The sequence below is a fragment of the Rhinopithecus bieti genome, unplaced genomic scaffold (genome assembly GCF_001698545.2).
Source record: "Rhinopithecus bieti isolate Rb0 unplaced genomic scaffold, ASM169854v2 scaffold_6710, whole genome shotgun sequence".
In the NCBI taxonomy this organism is placed as follows: domain Eukaryota; kingdom Metazoa; phylum Chordata; class Mammalia; order Primates; family Cercopithecidae; genus Rhinopithecus; species Rhinopithecus bieti.
In genome coordinates this window covers 452,898-474,711 of record NW_016805362.1, presented here as the reverse complement: position 1 = coordinate 474,711, position 21,814 = coordinate 452,898, and the positions used below count along the sequence as shown (strand labels likewise).

At 49.8% G+C, this 21,814-nt stretch overlaps 1 protein-coding gene across 11 annotated transcripts in view; it reads left to right on the top strand.

Moving 5' to 3' along the window:
- Positions 1-21,814, top strand: part of TACC2 (transforming acidic coiled-coil containing protein 2) — a 263,416-nt gene that overhangs the window by 152,418 nt on the left and 89,184 nt on the right. For all 11 annotated transcript variants that reach the window (XM_017872250.1, XM_017872246.1, XM_017872248.1 and 8 more), the window contains one exon: positions 705-839. In XM_017872250.1, the coding sequence (XP_017727739.1) occupies positions 705-839 (135 nt within the window). The remainder of the gene's footprint in view (positions 1-704; positions 840-21,814) is intronic.

Below are 21,814 nucleotides of genomic sequence, written 5' to 3'. Positions count from 1 at the left end.
GTTCTCACCTCATAGAGTTTTATTGCCTATCAAAAACGAATAGAAATCATCATAAAAAAAATCCTCTCCTCGGCCGGGCGCATTGGTTCCGCCTGTAATCCCAGCACTTTGGGAGGCCAAGGCTGGTGGATCACGAAGTCAGGAGATTGAGACCATCCTGGCTAACACGGTGAACCCCGTCTCTACTAAAAATACAAAAAATTAGCTGGGCGTGGTGGCGGGGGCCTGTAGTCCCAGCAACTCGGGAGGCTGAGGCAGGAGAATGGCGTGAACCTGGGAGGCAGAGCTTGCAGTGAGCCGAGATTGTGCCACTGCACTCCAGCCTCGGCGACAGAGCGAGACTCTGTCTCAAAAAAAAAAAAAAAAAAAAAAAAAAACCCTCTCCTCTAAACAAAAATCAAACGAGAAAACTCACATAGCATGTCCCGGACACCTGAGCTGCCTCTGTTAAAGAAACCCCGTTTTGCAGGAGCCTAAGAAGGGAGGAGCTTAAGGGCCTGGCCTGGGAGCCGCTTTGTTGCAGCCACAGGCCCTGCTGTGTAGAAGTGGAGGCCTGGGTGGGGAAGCTGGGGAGCCCTGTGATGGGGCTTAAAGAGTCCATTCCATGTGTGGGCGGGTGGGTTGGGTGGGGTGAGTGGGGCCTGATGAATGTGCCATTAATGAGCCCAGCCCCATGTGGAATAATTCTCTCATTGTGTCCCCAGCATCTCCCCAGCTGCTGCCCGTGCGGGTCTTGCTCCCTCGGCTGCAGAACACACAACTTCGCCTTCTGCCCCAGCTGGTGACGGAGTAGAAGCTTCTCCTCCCTCCTGCCCAGATCCGGCCAAGGACCTCAGCAGGTATGGTGCAAGCCCCCCTCCACAGCAGCTGCCCCTGGAGAGCAGGGGCTTGGTGGTCTCTGCCTCCTAGGTCTTGGGGTGAGCCGCATTTAGGATGGTAACAAGGCGGTGACCATCTGGCCCTATGAGACCATGTCTTTCTGGCCCTTTGGGCCATAGCCAATATCAGGTTTACCTCATGTCACGGTGGGAAGCATGGTGTGAGCGAGTGTGTTAGGGTTTTGCAGAGAAACAGAGCCAATAGGATGGATGCATAGATGGATGGATGATCTATATGTGTGTGTATTTATATGTGTATATATATGCAGAGAGAGGGATTTATTTTAAGGGATTGGCTCATGTGACTGTGGGAGCTAGCAAGTCTGAAATAATGCAGGGTAGGCTGGCAGGCTGGAGAGTAGGGAAGAGTTGATGTAGCAGAGCCTGAAGGCCATCTGCTGGCAGAATTCCCTTTTCCTTGGGGGAGGTCAGTCTTTTTCCTTTAAGGCCTTCAACTGATGGGATGAAGTCCACCCACATTATAGCAGGTAATCAGCTTGACTCAAAATCTACTGATTTAAATATTGATCTCATCTAAAAAATATCTCCACAGTGAAACTGAGACAGGTTGTGTCAAATATCTGGGTTCAAAGGGCCAGCCAAGTTGACACATAAAGTGAATGATTAGAGCAAGTCTTTGGAACTCCTGTTTCCATACAAGCAGTTGGTTTTGATTATAAATCATTAAAGCCTCCTAAAGAGCATTCTTGGACAATATTTTGTGGAAAACCAAATGCACCTGGGTGTGCTGAGAACGGCAGGCCTTGGTCCTCAGGGAGCTCCTGCTGGCTGGGAAGCGTACAGTGCTGAAAGCTAATCCGTGGTAGAGGGCAAGAATATAAGGGTTGCCCAAAGCATAGACAACAGCTGCCAAACCAGAGTGTCCGAAAGTAGTAGAGAAATCAGAGGAAGGGAACATCGCCGCATGCAGATGATATTCTAGAATACTGGGTAATAGTAGGGGGGGCCTAGAGCTGGACCAGAGTCTGCCTTACTGGATGATGCCACTCAGACCATTAAACTCTTCTCTGTCCTGTATCTCCTGGCATCTCCCTGCAGCTCTGTTGGTCCTGAGTCCCAGAGGGACTTTCCATCCTTCAGATTGTTATGCATTTGTTCCACCCCTTTTGGATCCACCACAGTGCCTGGTCTATACCATAATTCTTGGCTCAAGGACAAGGAAATGTATGGGAGGTCTGCTTTTCTGCTGATGAGATAGCACAAGCAGAGAGCAGGAACATCCCCAGGTGTTTGGGGAGACATCCTTGGTTTGCTTTGGACATAGTAGGTGCTCAACCAAAATGTGTTGGAGAAAGAAATACAATTACTCTTCTCAAATATTCTGCCCTTCAGTTTCTTACAAAGGTAAACATAAATCCACCATATGACCCAGCAATCTCCCTTTTAGATATTTACCTATGAACAATAAAAATATATGTCTACCTAAAAACTTGTACGCATGTAGTCTTCATAATTGCCCCAAATTTGAAACAACCCAGGTATCTATCCACTGGTGAAAGGATCAACAAATTGTGGTATGTCTATGCCAAGGAATATTACCCATAAAGAGCAACAAGCTATTGATTCATGCAACTAAATTGATGAATTTCAATGCGTTAGGCTAAGTGAGAAAGGCTGGACTCAAAAGACTACATTCTGCATGATTCAGTCTAGATGAGATTCTGGAAAAGGAAAAACAATAAGGAATGGAAAACAGATCAGTGGGCACTGGAGGCTGGGATTTGTATTGACTACAAATGGGCATGAAGGGATCTTTGTGGGGGTGATGGGAATGTTCTGTAAACTTTGTGAAATTATATACCTAAAAAGAGTGAATTTTACTATTTTTTGGTGTGTAAGTTATACCTCATTTTTTTTTAAAAAAGAACTTATTCAAGGGCTAGAGTAGATTTTTGATGAAATATAAAATAAACATTCCAACTTCCAGACCTTTTAAGCTGATGCAGTCTTAGGGTCAGAGAGCATCTCTGGTGCCCATTTGCTCTCTGTTTTTCTTTCCAGAGGTCAGATGGGCTCACGGCTCTCAACCTGTCATAGAGGGCACACTGGGCGATCTCACCTTTAGCCCTGGAGCCCGCTGTGTGGGTTGCTTCTGAATCTCATTCCTTTACACATCTGAGCATTCAGCAACATGAACTTGGGATTACCCTGGGCCAATCACTGTGCTAGGGACAGGACTCAGAGGTCCGGAAGACAGGCACCGTCCTGCCCTCGAGGAGCATCCAGTGTTGGAAGATAGACAGGGAGCGATCAGTTACTGGGGAGAAGTGCAGCACCCTGGGTGGATGCAACGCACAACCTCACTTAGTCTGGGTAGCTGAGGATGGCTTCCCAGGGAAGCGACTGAGAGCTTAAGCTGTGTGGGTTTATGCGTGGGCTGGGCTGGGGGTTGCTGAAGATACTGGGAAGACAATAGATATTGCTGGGGAGGAATAGTACGTGCATGGACCCTGAGGTCCATCTCAAAAAAAAAAAGTTATTGATATATTGATACATCTTTCTTATAACAACTGAAGTCTATAGTTGCTATGGTTTGAGTATTGGTCACTTCCAAAACTCATGCTGAAACTTAACCCCCAATATGGCAGTATTGAGAGGTGAGGCCTTTAAGAGGTGATTGGCTTATGTGGCTCTGCACTCATGAATGGGTTAATCCATTCATGAATTAATGGATTGCTGAGTTATCATGGGAGTGTGACTGGTGGCTTTATAAGAAGAGGAAAGAAGACCTGAGCTAGGCCGGGCGTGGTGGCTCAAGCCTGTAATCCCAGCACTTTGGGAGGCCGAGACGGGCGGATCACGAGGTCAGGAGATCGAGACCATCCTGGCTAACATGGTGAAACCCCGTCTCTACTAAAAAAAATACAAAACTAGCTGGGCGAGGTGGTGGGCGCCTGTAGTCCCAGCTCCTCGGGAGGCTGAGGCAGGAGAATGGCGTAAACCCGGGAGGCGGAGCTTGCAGTGAGCTGAGATCCGGCCACTGCACCTCCAGTCCGGGCGACAGAGCGAGACTCCGCCTCAAAAAAAAAAAAAAAAAAAAAAAAAAAAAGACCTGAGCTAGCGTACTCAGCCTCCTTGTTATAGGATGCCCTGAACCACCTCCAGACTCTGTAGAGCCCCACTAGCAAGAAGGCCGTCACCAGATGCAGCCCCTTGACCTTTGACTTCTCAGACTCCATAACTGTAAGAAAACAACTACTTTTCTTTATAAGTTATCCAGTTTCAGGTATTCTGCTATAAGCAACAGAAAGTGGACTAAGACAATAGTTTATTCATGTTTTCTTAGTTTTTCCCTAATGTCCTTTTTCTGTTCCAGGATCCCATCCAGGACACCACATTTCCATTTTGTTTCTGTAGGTGCCTCTTGGCTGTGGCAGTTTCTTCTTAGACTTGCCTGGCTTTTGATGACCTTAAAAGTTTTGAGTTCTGGTCAGGTATTTAGTAAGATGCCCACTATTGGAATTTGTCTGATGCTTTTCTCATGATTGGACTGGGCCTGTGGATTTTGGGAGGAATAACAGAGATCAAGTGTCATTTTCATCACATCCTATCAAGGGTACATACCATCAACATGACATATCACTGCTGACATTGACCTCAGTTGCTTGGCTGAGGTCATGTTTGTTGAGTGTCTCCACTGTAAAGTTACTTTTTTTTTTTTCTGAGACAGAGTCTCACTCTGTCACCCGGGCAGGAATGCAGTAGTGCGATCTTCATTCATTGCAACCTCCACCCCAGAGGCTCAAGCGATTCTCCTGCCTCAGCCGCCTGAGTAGCTGGGATTACAGGCTCCCGCCACCACGCCTGGCTGATGTTTGTATTTTTAGTGGAGTCAGGGTTTCACCATGTTGGCTAGGCTGGTCTCAAACTCCTGACCTCAAGTGATCCGCCCGCCTCGGCCTCCCACAGTGCTGGGATTACAGGCGTGAGCCACTGCGCCCCACCAAGTTCCTTTTTTCCTCCCCTTTTAGTGCTGTAGTCTGTGGAAGGAAGTCACTATGTGCACACTTAAAGGGTGGGGAGTTGCGCTCCTCCTCTGTTAGAGCAGAACATCTACAGAGTTATTTAGAGTTTTTCTGTGCAGGAGATTTGTCTCTTCTCCTTCATTTATTAATCATGTATTTATATCTGTGTGGACTCCTGGATATTCATTTTATTATTTGGGTTATAATCCAATACTACGTTATTTCATTGCTCCGATCGTAGCAGCTTTGGTCATGGGCTCCGTGGGCTTTCTTTTAAGAGCGTCCAGAAGCCCCAAGGCAGTGCAGTGATATGATGGGATGTGCATTGTTAAAGACCTGGCTAGCTGCCTGCCAAGACAGGAGTGGTTTTAGGATTGAGGCTCGCATTTCCTGGGGCTCCCTAACAGCTGTGGTTCCATCACCTTCAGTGTAATCTCCACCTCGACTCTCTCCACAGCTGCTTTCAACCATGGGGCCATGGCCTGGATCCAGGGATCCAATAAACCGTGTTTTTTTCCCTTTGGATGAGATCCTGGAGGTTTTCAAAGCAAGTTTCAAAAATGTTAGCTTGAACATTTCATTTCACTGAAATGGAAGTCGTTATTCATCCAGCCTGAGCCAGAATTTTTTTTTTTTTTTAAGGCGGAGTTTTGCTCTTGTAGCCCAGGCTGGAGTGCAGTGGCATGATCTCTTCTCACTGCAACTTCCACCACCTGGGTTCAAGCAATTCTCCTGCCTCAGCCTGCTGAGTAGCTGGGATTATAGGCACCCGCCACCACACCTGGCTAATTTTGTATTTTAGTAGAGACGGGGTTTCACCATGTTGGCCAGGCTGGTCTTGAACTCCTGACCTCAGGTGATCTGACCGCCTCAGCCTCCCAAACTGCTGGGATTGTAGGCGTGAGCCACCATGCCCAGCCCTGGGTCAGAATTTGAGGTCCTGGTTGGACTCTTGATTTGGAAATGCATCTTCCATGGGTTCCTGCCTCTAGCCGGGCATCTCCTGTTGGAGCCAGTGTGCCTTCTGGGTGTTATGCACAGGCAGCTGCAGTGCCCACCACATCTGTGGCTTTGTCTTCTCTCCTTGGGCTTGGAGGGGAGCAGCGAGGCAGTGAGACCTGGTAGATTGACAAAGAAAGCCCAGGGCACGTCTTATTAGAGAATCGACAGATGCTCTGTTCTTGCAGACATGCTGGGTGACTTCCTGCTGCCTCTTCCTGCTTCTCACGGCTGCTGTGGAAACGATGACACAATCCCACATTTCCAGTGCAAACGGCTTTTCTCCAGGAGTTTTCACACTCCCCTCCCCCACTCTCATTGGTAATCATGAGGCCATAGGCCTTGGGGAAAACAGATGTGACTTAGGGAGAAAAGCGAGGTTCTGGGAAGGAGAGAGAGCTTCAAGTCTCTGCCTCCTAACCCTGCCTGGGAGGGAGACCATTGCTGCAGTGACCACGATTCTGATGGGCCTTCCTTTCCCCTCCAGTGTAGCCTGAGGCCTTGTGGGGTCAGCAGGTCACCCTGACTTTTCCAGAACTATCAGCTCTTTGGAGAGCAGTACGAGGCTGAAGTCAGGCCAGGGGTCTGATGATAAGAATTTGCAGGAATACAAGTTGAAAGCCCTAACCTCACCAAGGCAGCCACAGCTGACCTCTGGGGGCTTGTGGCAAAGAGCCTGGTGTGTTGGACCTGAGCTGAGTGGGTGTGGGTGTGAGCCCACGCAAGCATCATCTCTGTTCAGAGTTGGCCTCTCACTCCCTACTGCGGACAGCTGTCCCCTAGGAATTGGTGACTTGGAAACCTGGCCAAGGGCTGTCTGGATAGACCCGGGAGAAACGGGATGGGAGAAGCCGCTGAGCTTCTTGCAGGGAGGAAGCTGGATCCCTGGTGCTGGGCAGGAGGCCCAGCAGACACCCCTTGAGAAAATGCTGCCCTGAGCTGCAGCCTGTGTCGGCTGCGGCCTTGGCTCTTGAGGCTTTCCTGTGAGGTACCCCCACACTCCCGGCACCACCCGCCCTGGGCAGCCTGCCCCAAATTGCTCCCTTCCCTCCGTCAACACTTCTCCAAGACCCGAGAGTTTTTCCTGCGCAGGAGGGGAAGAGCAGAAACCTCCCCATTCCCTCCACCCGAGTTAGAGAAGTGAGCCCTTTGGAAAACATGATGCATCTTCGCTCTGGAGCCAGTTCGCCAGCCCGCTCCCCAGCGCGGCACTTTGCCTTGTAGGCGGGGTGCGGATGAGCCTCTTGGCCTCACCAGGGAAAGGGGCTGGGTTGTTGGGCTGAGGGTCTCTAGGGATTAGATTCTGCACTGACCAGACTGGGCTCTCGTGGCATCATTCCTTCGTTACGCAGGTCAAGTTTCCATTGTTCTTTTGCCTTTAAGGCCCACTGGGTCCAGGGCAGACAGCATAACTACCCTGAGCCACGTCACCGGCCGGTGAGACGCGCGGGGGCATGGATGGTATCCCGGCGCCTGCTCAGTCTCCGTAATGTGAGCTGCAGCGGAGCGGGTGCTGGGCCGGCCGGCTGGCTTCAGCCTGAGGAGCAGGAGCAGAGGGCGTCAGTTAGACTGTGGCCTCCTCAGTCCCGTGGGCCCAGGTCTGCAGTTCTTTTCTTTCTTCTGGTAGGGGAGGGGAAGGAGAGCCGTCAGCAGCGAGGCTCCTTGGCCCTACTCTGGGGGCACAGCTGGGAGAAGCTGCAAAACTTCAGCTTGTGACGCCATCTGGGCTGCAGTCCCACGGCCCCTAGAGCAGCTGGGAAGGGGATCCCGCCCCGAAGTAGGGCTCAGGGAGGAACATATGGGCAGGAGTCTGAGAGCGCGGCTGGACACGCTCAGCACAGCACTGCTGGGTGGAAGGTTCCAAGGCAGTGTGGGGTCCCTTCTTGCCCTGAATAGGGGCAGCTGAGGCCAGGAGCCCACCCTCCTTCCCCAGCACGGCTGCCCAGGGACGGCCTTCGGCTGCCACTTGATGGTTTAGGTGCTTGCACTCCAGGAGGCTGCGTTCCTTCCAAGCCAAATGCGTACTCTCGAGCCCTCAGACCCAGTGGAGGTGCAGAAAGAGGGGTGACCAGGAGACGGCCGGTCACAGAGTGCCCCAAAGGAGGTAGAGAAATAGACCCCCAAACCAAGGGAGGCAGGGCCCAGGGAGGTGGGGTGGGATGGGATATGGTACGAGCATGTGTAGCTCGGGACCCCACCTTGCCGGAGTGCCGCCCCGTGTTGATGAGTCAGTTTCTTTAATACTTGGCTGGCAGGAGAAGGACCTGCTGAGCCCTGGACTCTAGGTGGAGTCATGCAGTATTCCTCGGTCCTCTCTTCTGCTTTGTTTGCGTTTTTTTGATCCTGCCAGCCAGCCTCTCAGCAGATACATCCCAGTTGATTCTGTGCCACTGACTATTCAGAATGTGACGCAGGGGAAGGAGCATGAAGTTGGAAAGACATGCCTATTTACCAGCTGTGTGATGTGGCGTAAGTTACTTGACTACTCTGAGCCTTGGTTTACCCATCTTTAAGGTGGGGCTAGTGGTACCCACCTCTTGGGGGTTATTGTGAGTAGTAAATATACACGAAGAATGTAGCTCAGTGTTTGACAAGTAGGAGGCACTGAATTCATATTCCCCCTGCTCCAACTCCCAGCAGTGATGGGGAAAAGGAAGCAGACAGAGAGAGCTGTTCTGGAAACAGAAAAATACAACATGATAAACTTAACATAATACAACATGATAAACTCTCCAATAGAGCTGAGAACAAAAGACCTCAAGAGAAGGGAGCACCTGACTCTGCCTAGAGAAGTTGGGAAGGCTTTCCAGAGGAGGCAGCATCACCACTGAGTTTTGCAACATGACTAGGTGTTTGCTGAGAGTAAAGAAGGGCAAAAGTGCTTCAGGGAAGAGGAACCAAATGTGCCAAAGCTTGGCATGTGGCGAGGCCCGGCAGATTCAGGCAACAGGTCAGGGAGGAACTGAAGGGACTGGAGGGAGGTACAGCAGTCTCGGACAGAGCAGCAGGGTGAGCAGCCAAGGTGGCCATAGTCCTCAGATTTAGAGGGGCCTGCAGCTGGACTGGGGAGTTTGCTGGTGCCCAAGAAGTGCAAAGAAACATGTCTTCTCTTTTTAAGCAGGGGAGAGTCAGGATGGAATTTAGTTTGGGGAAATACCTCTGGTGGTGAGGAGGAGGGTGGGTGCAGGAGAGGTCAGAGGGCCTTGTGGAAATTGTTACTGTGGTCCAGGTGGGAGACAGTGGTGGCCTGAACTAAAGCAGTGGCCATGGGGATGGAGGGGACCTGGCTCTGTCTTTGTGCCTTGCATTCATCCATTCACCAACATTGATTGAGCATTTGCTCTGTGCAAGGTTGAAGGCAGGTGCTGGAGATACAGTGGTGACCCTGCAACGTGGGCCACAGTCTGTCTGAGGGTGACACTGCAGAGATGGCTACTCCCAGGCTGCGCTGTGGCTGGGCAGGGGCTCGGTGGGACGAGTTGCCCTGGGCAACTTGGCACCAGGATTTCCTCCCCTTACTGCCCAAGGCTGGGGCCCAGGTCGAGGGGTCTAATTCCCCATGTGGTTCCACCAAACATGGAGACCTTGGAATATTCTCCTGGGCTAAGAGGCAAAGGATGGTGGCTCTTTGCGGATGATTTGCCCACCTTGTGCCCCACCTTGGTGTCCCTGCTCCCATCTCTGTCTAAATACCATCTCACTGAGCATCATTTCCTGGCTTTGCAGAAAGAATTACAGGGTCCTGCCTGCCTTTCTTGGGTTTAGATAATGGGGCTGAAAGCCGATGAACAAAATCAGAATGATTTCTTAAAGAGGGATGGAAGATCAAGCAACAACAACAACAAAAAGAAATAAGCAAACAAAAATGAAAGGGGAAGTCTTCCAGGTTGGAGGACCTGCAGCCTGGCCAGAGTGGCTTTGCTGAAACCACAGGGAGAAGCTTAACATTGTGGCCAGTACACACGTCCTAACCCCATGTGCGTCCATGATTGACATGGAACGTCCCTTACTTGGTGGGCTGCAGTGATACTCTATTCCATTCCATTCCATAAACGCGTGTTGACACGGCTGACTTGATTATATGATTCCCTGGTGCATTGTCCCTGCTTCATTTCCAAGAGGAGGCAGCTTGTCCCGAGGTTGGCACGTGGTACCTGCAGTGCCTCTGCCAACACAGCCTGAGACATCTGTCCAGACTGACGTAGTTGGGGAAGTGGGCTGAGCCATCCTGCATCCTCACTCTCTGTGGCCAGAACGCTGACTGTTGCAGCGCTGTTTGGCAGGACTCAGGGTGGGAGCTGGGACCTTGTGGAGAAAGGATAGAGAGCAACATAATAGGCTGTGGCTGGGATTGGGTTTCAGGTTCTCCCTGGAGCATCACAGAGTGGCTGTAGTTTTCTTCCTTTTTGTGATGACATCTGGCCTTTATTGAGTACTTTCTATGTACCAGGCACCGAGAGCCATGCTTTTGATATATATTTCTTTCTTTCTTTCTTTCTTTTTTTTTTTTTGAGATGGAATCTCACTTGCTCTGTCTCCCAGGCTGGAGTGCAGTGGTGTGATCTCGGCTCACTGCAGCCTCTGCCTCCCGGGTTCAGGCGATTCTCCTGCCTCAGCATCTTGAGTAGGTGGGATTACAGGTGTAGGTCACCACGCCTGGCTCAGTTTTGTATTTTTAGTAAAGTCAGAGTTTCACCATGTTGGCCTAGCTTGTCTCAAACTCCTAACATTAGGTGGTCCTCCCACCTCCCAAAGTGCTGGGATTACAGGCATGAGCCATAGTGCCTGGCCCGATACATATTTCATCTCATTTAATGTGCGTAACAGCCCTGTCAGGGAGATATTCTTACTGTGCCCGTTTTATAGATGGGACAGCTGAAGGCCAGCAAAGTCAGACACTGGCCGAGGTCCCAAGCTCTGAGGCCAAAGCTGTGGCGGGAACCATTTGGGTTGGGTCCTTTCATATCTGTGGACTCCTCCAGGGAGCTTTCCAGCCTCTAACTCCTCTGCCTGATTGAAGACCTCGGGCTTGGGGTCTCAGAGATGCTGTGAGAGTCAGTGAAGCAGGGACACCAGGTCCTCCTTGGGCCAACGTGATTTCTTGTTTTTTCACAAAACAGCCACAGCAGCAGCCACAGCTAAACATGTATTGAGCACTTGTTGTATGCCTGGCACTGCAGTACCTCGGGCTTTTTCACATATTATCTCATTTAAACCTCGCAACCTCCATGTCATGGAAGAGGAACTGTTACTGTTTTCATTGCACAGATGAGAAAACGGAAGCACAGAGGCCTAATAACTTGTCGGGGTCAGCTTAAGGATGCCAGTGAGTGAAAAATGTCCCTTGCTTTCTATTCATCTTTTTGACTTAAGTGTCTGAGGAAGAGAGTTTAATTCAAACCTTATTGCTGAGCACCCAACCTGTCTTCCCCGGCTCCCCAATCACAAAAACAAACAAGATCTGCTGCTAGGGAGATTGTTGAGGTCAGGGAGACTGGGGAACTGGCTCTGGGCTCTGCATGTGGTACCTGGGGTCTCTTTGCAGCCCTGGAAGGGCTCATCCTAGGGAGGACCTCCTTGAGTTGCCTTCAGCCCTGGCCTCAGCTGGAAACAGTTTAGATGTTTGCCTTTCTCCTCTGTGTCTGCAAGTACAGCTCTGTTTACCCATTTCTCCATTCATACCCCCATAGTTATTGAGGGTTTCCAAGGGCCTGATGCCGGGCCAGGCTCCCTCTTGGAGCCAAACTTGCGGCTGCTAGGACAAAGGAGCCGTCACATACTGGGGCATGGGTGTGTGTATAAAGTGGGTTTAAGATCATAGGCACAGGCAGGTTCCAAGGCAGGCAGTCACTGCACAGGGGAAATGCTTATGCAAAGTAGCAACCCTTCATGTCTTCCTGGTGTCATAGTTTAAAGAGATGCAGAAAAATATGTAAATATGCCATGCATTTATTTTTTGCCAAACTGATGCCTAATAGCCTCTGCAAGCTGTTAGGAAACCTTGTCATGCCTGTGTCCTGCTCTCCCTCACAACAATTCCTCAGCTCAGCAAAGATCAAGCAGGAATTTGGTCAGTCTATTGTCACAGGAAGATTTTCTTCCCATGTACACATCAACTGCTAAAGATCTGAGAATTTGGGAAAAACAATCTCTTATCTTCAGACACAATTATATATTAATTGCAGCTGGCCACAGTTAGGCAGGAGGTAGAAGGAATTATACCGACAGGGCCTCTCAGATGGTTATGGAAAAAGGGAAATATTTTTAGGGCTTGCTAACACACATGCAGGCGCACACACACCCACCCACGCGGACACGCTCATTCACTTACTCTGCCCACGGACTTTATGCTATCAATAGATGCTCATGGATGCTATTTCTGTCCTGGCTTTCTGGATTTCTGTTCCTTCATGGAGCCTTGAGTCAGCAGTTCTGATCCTCAGCGCCTGGTTTTTGCTGCCTGGCTCACAAGTAGGGCAGCCCTGTGCCAGGTTCTGTCTCGATTGCTGCCGGCAGGCGTGGGAAGAAATTTGCCCCAGATGCTGCAAATTCACCCCAGGGCAGTCACAGGTAGCCGCTGTCTCTGCTCAAAATGAGGGAAGGACAGAGAGCCGTGGAGGTTCTGCGTTAGCTTTCTGTACTTTCATCTTGGAAGCATCTCCACCACTGGGCCACTGAGGGGAGCCCCTCCCACCACAGAGGCACAGATCCGCCCTTCTCAACCTGCTTCTCCAGTCTGGACTCAGAAACCAGCTTTGCTGTTGATTTTGGCAGCTGGGAGACCCCATCTCTGTTTACACCCAAATGTTTTCCTTAAAAGGTCTTTTATTCCTAGTACAAAGTAGCCTATAAAACCAGTGACTTAAAACTGTAGAGGAACTCAGTGGATTAACACATCCACATTCAAACCAAATGCAATATTAAGCCTCTTTAAACAAGAACCAAAATATTTTTGTGGTGCTTACTGAATTTTCTGTTCTTCCTGGAAATAGTTTCCCGAGAAGAAAGATGTATAACACTGGTTATGTTTTTGATCCTAGACAGATGCAGTCACCTGGCTTAGGTGAGAGTGTTGGCTCTATCTTCTCAGGTTTAGAATGGAACTGGGCTTTATTTCGAAGTAGCAACCTGAACTTTAGAGGTTGAGATTTTATTTGGCCACGTGTCTGCTGTGGGCCACCTTCTTGATTTTTGCCTGTGATCTTAAACCCAGTTTATAAAGGTAGTTACAGGAAGGACATCTGGGTTTTCTGAAGGAAACTGTTAACTGAGAAAGGCCACTTAAAATGAGTACACTTAATAAATCAAAAGTTTTATGGTAATAGTGGGAAAAACTTTTTTTTTTGTTTTCTTTTTGAGACGGAGTCTCGCTCTGTCGCCCAGGCTGGAGTACGTGGTGCAATCTCGGCTCACTGCAAGCTCCGCCTCCCAGGTTCACGCCATTCTCCTGCCTGAGCCTCCCGAGTAGCTGGGACTACAGACGCCCACCACCACGCCCAGCTAATTTTTTGTATTTTTAGTAGAGACAGGGTTTCACCGTGTTAGCCAGGATGGTCTTGATCTCCTGACCTAGTGATCCGCCCGTCTCGGCCTCCCAAAGTGCTGGGATTACAGGCGTGAGCCACCGCGCCCGGCCAGTAGTGCGAAAAACGTTTTTAAGACTTCACTCTGAAAAGAAATGAAAAATTAAGAAAATGATTTTATTTTATATTTAACAAAATGTAGATTTTAATGGTAACCACATGTTAATGCTTAGAATGAACAAAGGATTTGGGCAGATGTTTATTTATTTATTTATTTATTGCCAGATTTTCAATGCTGCGTATTCTTCACTTCACACCTGACTTCAGCTTAAGCAACAGGGTCACTCTTTCAGAAACAGTTCTGAGGGCTTCTCTTGGTTCTTTCATCTTCACGTTCTCTCTTGGAAGCCACCTTCTGTCCTCATCCTGGCTGAGTTTCTCTTCTTCAGTTGCTCACAGGTCTGACTGTGCCAGCTGACTGACCCTTTCTTACAGCTTTGGGGTAGGTTTTGAGCAATTCTCTGGTGTCACTTTAATTGACTCCATGACATCCTCCTCCTTCTTCCAGGTTTGCAGTTTTGCTTTCTGGTTGTTGGCACTGTATATTTGCTCCTTCAATCAGCAAGAGACTGCCAAAGACTAGACTTGTGAGGACATGACTGGGTGCAGTGTCTCACGTCTGTAGTCCCAGCACTTTGGGAGGAGAAGGTGGGTGGATCACTTGAGCCCAGGAGTTCAAGACCAGCTTGGGCAACATAGTGAGACCACATCTCTACAAAAATTACAAAAAATTAGCCAGGCATGGTGGCACATGCCTGTGGTCCCAGCTACTCAGGAGACTAAGGCAGGAGGATCGCTTGAGCCCAGGAGGTCGAGGCTGCAGTGAGCTGAGATTGCGCCATCGCACTCCAGCCTGGGTGACAGAGTGAGACCCTGTCTCGAATAAAATACAGTAAAATAGACTGGTGAAGACAGGAGGAGCATGTGAGGGAGGATCAAGTCTATAAATGGTTACTTTGTTGATGACGTTGTCCTAATGCTGTCCTTTGTGTTCTCTTATGTAACCTTGTTAGCATGGAAACTTGAGTGGTGGGGACCCTTAGTGTAGGATGGGGGCACTAGAAATGCATCCTGGGAACTTTGTAGTTTTTGGATTTTGTTGATTGCCAGGAGAGCTGAGGAGCCCCTGCCGTGCTTGCTGACATAGCTATATGGAAGAATATTGTATTGGTGGGAGGATATTGTTGAAGGCATCAGCCACCATATACATACAGTCACCTGGTGAAGGGCTTATGGGAGAATGCGTGTTCAGAAAGTCACAACAGAAGCTGCTCATCCATGGGATGGTCTTTTTTTTTGCTTTTTTAACCGGTCAGATTTTGTGAATCATGTAACTGGTCATAGCTGTTGCCCTTTTTGCTTTGGCTGTTGGGAAACTTAGAGCCAGACTCGTACCCCACTCCTGCAAGAGCTAACGTCAGTACTTCCAGGCCTGCCTCACTCCCTCTGGCTTTTACCCACCTTTTCTTCCTGTATTTTCTTTGTTCTCTTGAATTGTGAGCCTAAATCCTTTTTGACATTAGGTAGGGTATAGTCTCTCAAAAGCTACCTCACGAGTGTCTCCTACGATTTCCATCTCAAAAGAGTGGAAATATCAAGCCAGCAATGGTGTGTTTAAGAAAAAGAGGGCTGAATTAATTTGGTAAAGAAAGGAAGATTTTGAGAATCTTATTCAGTCTTTTTGAACATGGTATTTGTGTTACTGATTTTTTTATTTTTTCATATGTGATGAGAATTCTTAATGCTAACAACTTTTGTATAGCCCTGAGATTTTGGGGACTGGCCTCCCTCCCTCCTTCCTTCCTTCCCTCCTTTCTTCCTTCCTTCCTATAGATATCAAATATTACAAATATATTCTGAATTCTTAATTTAAAAATAAAAGTGAATCTCAACTGGCTGCGAGATTACAGGTGGCTCACACTTGCAATCCCAGCACTTTGGGAGGCCGAGGTGGGCGGATCACTTGAGGCCAGGAGTTCAAGACCAGCCTGGGCAACATGGCGAAACCCCATCTCTACTAAAAAATACAAAAATTAGCCGGGCGTGGTGGCATGCACCTTTGGTCTCAGTTACTCGGGAGGCTGAGGCAGGAGAATTTTTTGAACCCAGAAGGCCGAGGTTGCAGTGAGCTGAGATTGCACCACTGTACTCCAGCCGAAGCAACGGAGCAAGACTCTGTCTCAAAAAAAACCCAAAAAACAAAAGTGAGTCTCATTTCTCTTTACTCTCTTCTTTTCTAGCACATTTGGGTTACCTCCCTGGGTCTAATAGTAAAATTCCCAGTCCTCTGCCTCTGTCATGACTGAATCGACAGAGTTTTTCCCCTGAAGACTCGCCTGGAGAGCTGTCCTTGCTTGTGAAGAACTCTGAAAGGTCCCAGTTGTAAATATGGTGAAGGTAGTAGAAAGAGATGCCATAAATAGATCAGCCCTTTGCAAGGAGAGAACAAGAGAACCTTCTGGAAAAGGTGGGGCTTCACTGAAGCTTGTGCTTAAGCCCAAGAAACCACTCAGACTCCCAAAGGTGAGCATGTGAGATTTCATGCTGGCCTGTAAGAGGTTAACAGAATATCTGTACCGCTGCAAATAAACGAACGCAACCATCTTCTGCCTTTTCTCTATTCATCATAAGACAGAGTTTTGCCAGGACCTTCTCCCCGTCCTCTGAGGTTTCGTGCAGCATGTGTTTATGGGCTCTGGCTGTGTTTGGGGCACCCTGCATGGCTGGAGGGCAGAGACACAAGACACAGACACACCTGAGACTCTAACAAGGCAAGAAAGCACCAAGGCATCAATGTGCAGGCAGCCGAGGAAATGGGAAGAAAAGTCTGGGGGCTGGCAGGGAGCAGACCCCTCCGGGGAGTTGGGAGAGCTGGGATGTGATTTTCTGGAGGAACTGAGAGAGATGGAGAAGTTGAGAAGGGGGCAACTCCTCAGCAGTGAGGCCACGGTGAGGACCTGGCCATGCTCCAATGCCGAATCAAAGCCAGGAGGTCGAATGGGGACTTTTTTTGCAAAGGCAGTGGACAAGCTTTGGAACAAGACTGAGTGATGTGGAAGTGTGTCCCCAAAGCCCAGGAAAGAGCGTCCATCGCGGGACCGTGACACCCGGGTAGAGAAAGCCTGGCACCGCGCCATTCTTGCCTGAGCCCAGGCTCTGTCCCTGCTCACAGGTACCCTGCTCATGTTGATGTGTGGGTGCTGCATTCAGGCCACACAGCTTCCCAGCTCTTTGAATGTTCGGCAAGGCAATGAGCGTGCCTAGCTCAGTGCAGGGCTCAGGCGTTCAGGCACTGCTGGGTGCAGAGTTGTGTGACCTGGGGCTGGATGCGCGGGGCCTCAGGTGGAGTAACAACACTCTCAGAGACAGCCCAGAGCCGGTCTCAAGTTTGGTTCCCTGAAGAGAAGTTGCTGGGGTTTTGTCCAGCCTCCCTCCACTCCCCACCATGGTGTAGTGGGTGGTGGTGAAGACCCAGGGCTTGGAGGAGCCCCGTTCTCCATCTGTGTTTACATTCTTAGCTCCTCCAGATGGGTTTCTCTGTGATTTGACCTACTTTCCTGAGTGTGTGTGCTCAGGCTAATTAGCAGCTCGGGGTCCATTGGTAGTGTTTAGAGAGTCTCACTGCTATGGCAACTGGAGACTCCCTGAGGCCAGAGGCAAAGGTGGAGCCACTCACGTTTGTTTTTCTTGGGGTATCAGAGGGGTCTCAAACTACTCGCAGTTTCTGACCATGGCTCAGTCCCTTGAACCTCTGTGGGACTGAAGAGGCTGCATTACATGGTTTATCTTTTGGCTACAGGGATTTGTCAGGTTTGCTGCTCTTTCTGGTAGGTGTCACTAAGTAATGCGAGAATAAGCTGGTTTCCACTTATAGGCCAGGCACACAATAGGTGCATTAATATATGTTGAACTGCTTTTTAGAAATGATGGATGCATTCCTTGATTTATCCAGGTTTCTAGGGTGTCTTTGGGGACATCAGTAGGAAGGTTTGCAGTGGAGCCTGTCTAAGCAGGCTATGACCTTCGGGGGTCTAGAATATGTGGACTGTGGTCTAAAGGTCCCCAGGGGCTGTTTGAGTTCAGGGTCTCATTAGGGCCATGCTTAGGAGTGGTGGGGTTCCCTGGGTGGCTTCAATAGAACACATTGATTTCTTCCAGTTCTGTAGGCTGGATGTTTGAGATCAGGGTACCAGCATGGTTGGGTTCCTGATGAAGGCTCTCTTCCTAGCTTGCAGATAGCCACCTTCTTGCCTCACACAGCAGAGAAGGAGGGTTGGGGGGGGGGGTCTTGTGTCTCTTTCTCTTTTTATACAGGTATAATCTCATCTTGAGGGTACCCTTATGACGTAATCTAATTCTAATTACCTCCCAAAAGCCTCACTTCCAAATACCATCCCCCTTGGGATTAGGGCCTCAACACATGAATCTGGGAGGGAGGCACAAGCATTCGGTCCATAGCACAGCCCTTTTCCTCTCTGCTCATTCTCCCTCATTTTCTTCAGCTTTACATTTTCTGTAGGCCGAGTTACTAGATCACCAGCTTTGTTTGAAATTGTTTGTCAAGTCAGCATCAAAACGTCTTCAATGAGGGTCTGAGAGACTCTTCCATAAATACTTTACACAAACTAATCACACATGGCTTTTAGTTGCATTGACTGTAATGGTGCCCATATTCTATTTATTTCTCTCCAGGTTTTTTGTTTTGTTTTGTTTTGTTTTGTTTTTTGAGACAGGAGCTCGCTCTGTCACCCAGGCTGGAGTGCAGTGGCACGATGATTGCTCACTGAGTGTGTGTGCTCGGGCTAATTACCAGCTCGGGGTCCATTGGTAGCCTCGACTTACTGGGCTCAAGCACATCAGCCTCCTGAGTAGCTGGGACCACAGTTATACACCACCACACCCAGCTAATTTTGTTTATTTTTTGTAGAGACAGAGTCTCACTATGTTGCCCAGGCTGGTCTTGAACTCCTGGGCTCATGCAATCCTCCCACCTCGGCCTCCCTGAGTGCTGGGATTACAGACGTGACCCACGGTGCCCAGCGCCCCTCCTGGTTCTTGATTGTGTTTTTGACAACAGTGAGATGCTTTTGTCCCGCTAAGTAATATACCCTGTCACTATGTCATAGCTTTTCAGTTATTGGGATTCTACGTAAAAGCACTTCACTTTAATGCTGCCTTAATTTCCTTTATAGTACTATACTTGGGGAAATTTTTTTCTTATAAAGAAGAATCCTGGTTCTGGGCATTCATAGATGGTATTTAATTTACTTTTTCCAATGTCCTTGCAAAATAGATGCTTTTCCTCTTTTGTCAGCCAAGAAAATAAGGTTCAGTATGGTTAAGTTGGCTCAGGCCACACAGCTAACGAAGGAGAAGTCAGGATTTGAACTCCAGTCTCATTTCAAACCCTATCTTGTTATCGCAGCAGAACCTCTACCTATAAGGGTAAGGACATTTAGATGGCTTTGTGCTTTTGGACATCATCTGAAAAATGTTTTTAAAAGTTGGCAGATGAGTTCTAATTGTGGTTTGAAGGGGTGGCCTGCCCTTCCACACTTGTGGGTGTTTCTCGTTAGGTGGAAACGAAAGACTTGAGAAAAGGAATAAAACACAGAGACAAAGTGTAGAGAAAGAAAAGCGGGGCCCAGGGGACCGGCGCTCAGCTTACAGAGGACCCACGCCGGCACCGGCCTCTGAGTTCCCTTAGTATTTATTGAGAATTATCTTAGTCATTAAAAGGATAAGGGAGTGGCTGGACAATAGGATTATTGTAGGGAGGAAATCAGCAGTAAGACATATGAAAAAATCCTTGTAATATGAATAAGTTTAAAGGAAAATGCTGTGCCTTGAGATGTATATGCGACATCTCCATAAACCTTTTAGCAGTATTGCTCCAGCAAGTCCCACCTTATTCCTAAAGGCGGTTTCTCCTCACTCAGTAAACAAGGCACACAATGGGTATTACCCGGAGATGTTCCATTGCCCAGGGAGGGGCAGGAGACAAATGTTTTTCTCTTTCTTGAGATTTAAGAGAATGGTGATGACTTTTAACCACAAGCAGCCTTTAGGCACTTGTTTAACAAAGCACATTCTGCACAGCCCAAAATCCTTTTAACCTTAAATCACCTTCGCACATGTCTCTTGCAAGGACAAAGTTGAAGGTAAGGTCACAGATTAACAGCATCTCAAATACAGAACTAAATGGAGTGTTTTATGTCTACTTCCTTCTATATAGACATGGTAACAAGCTGATCTCTCGTTCTTTTCCCCACAGTGGTTCCTCTTTTTTTCCTCATGTATTTTCTGAGTACCAGGCTTGGCTGAAGGCCAGTCCCTAGGTGCCCAGGGAAAGGGCCACTTTCCTCAGAACAGTACCAGCCCAGGTTAGAGCTTACCAATGTTTCAGCTCCGCGTGGTAAGCTTCTTTGGGCCCTCACCTGCATATGGAGCCCAAGAGGTCTGTTTTCTGACAGCGAAACAACCCCCAGGGTGCTGAGAATGATGACAGGATGAACAGGTTGCAGGATCCTTGCCACCAAGTGACACCCAATGCTGACAATGAGTGACGGCTTCCCTGGGAGGTGCTTTCCAGAGCACGCCTCATCATGCCACCCCTGACAGCTACCTTCCCTGCAAGATTGACATAATCATTAGCTATTTTCATATAAATGCAAAAGTAAACCTTCTCAATGTTTCCTGGAAATTTCATGTTGTTACATCCCACAGAATGATGTTGATCCTCTGGCATTCTGTTTGACACTGATACTGAATAGGAGCAGTGGAAAGTCAGTCCCCGTGAAGCTCTGGAACTACCGTGACCTCGAGTGTCGGTATCAAAAGAGCCCATCCAAATGTCCTTGGCCATGTCGCTAGAAAACAGTGTATTGGAGGCAATTTTAAAATGCTTTGAACATTTTTGATTTTCTTTTGCTTTTGGCCACAGTTGAGATACATTTTAGGCTCACTGCCCTATGGGTGAAGAAAAGCTGGGAAAATGTGGAAGAGTCTTCCACTTACCCATCAGAGGTTCCATTTGAATTCAGTTGTGAGTCTGGGCTGGGAGCGCAGGAAGCGGTTGTGTTGAATGTACAGCATGAGGGGGACGGTGGGGTTCCCAGGTGTGCCCCAAACCTCCTGTACCTATACAGACATGATGAACTCTTTCTCCAGCAGCCTTCAGTGAGGCGGCTCAGGAGCTCAAGCCTTGAGGGTTTCCCAGCCAGCCACAGGCCAGGGACGGGGATTTGGGGATTTGGCTGCTGGTGGGTGACATGCTGCCAGCCACAGAATGGCGCTGGGCACTGGGAGCTTGGTGACGGGGTGTCACGGACATTCCTACAGGCCCAGCCCCTGTTTAGAATCACAGAGCTGAGCCGATGCGTGTCACGGAAAACTGCCTTTGCCCTGTACACGCATGCTGCATTAGGGGCCTGCCTTGGGCGGCTCAGCTGGCCAGGCATCTGCTTGTTTAGGGTGAGCCTTTGCACAGGGCTTGGCTTTGTGGAGCTCATTTGGTGGCCAAAGATGGTGTTGCAGCCCCAGCCTGCTCGCAGGCCCAGTACCTTTTGCTCCCTAGCTTGCCCCAAGCCCTGCCGACTATGCGGTGCAAAGGTCCCTGGAGGCCAGGCCCGGGCTGGCTGTGAGGGGAGAGCCAGGCCCTGCAGCTCTCCCTGGTACAGACCTCAGCTGCCTCCAGGGCCCAGGGCCTGAAGGAGGCAGAAGCCGGCGGTGGAAAAGGGCGCACGTCTCTCCCAGCGTCGCTCCCGCGGCCCGCTGCAGCCTGTTTACCTGTTCCTCCAACCGTCCCCCGGTCCTGGGCCGGGAGAGACCATTTCCTCTTTCCTGGAGGGATGAGCCAGCAGGGCTGAGCCCCCCACTCTCGGTGGTCAGCCCACCCGACCACCACGCCCCTCCTTTCTGGGGCCCCAGCTCCCGGGCCGCGGCTCGTTTGCATTTCAAAGCTGCACAATGCGGGCGGTCCCGGCGAGGCGGGAGGGGCCGGGGCAGAGGGAGGGTCTTCGCCTCCCCACCCCCAGCCCCGTTTCCGGAGCCCGCGATGGAGCTTTGTGAAGATGCAGGCATTGGGACTGCACGGTGATGATGACATCATCGTGTCACACACAGGAGCCGGCTGCCGGGGGGTTTAAGAGAAGAGCCTTTCGGACCACACCGGCGCTCACGCTCACACCCGCACGCCCCGGGCAGAGCCGCGCACGCCGGCCACACTCGGGCGCGCGCCGGCCACACTCGCGCGCACACATCCGCGGCGCTCGCCCCCCGGGCCCCGGCTCGGGCCGCGAGTCGCAGCTCCCTGCCGCCGCCGCCACGGATGCCCGCAGCTGCTCCCCTCTGCAGTGCAGCAACCCCG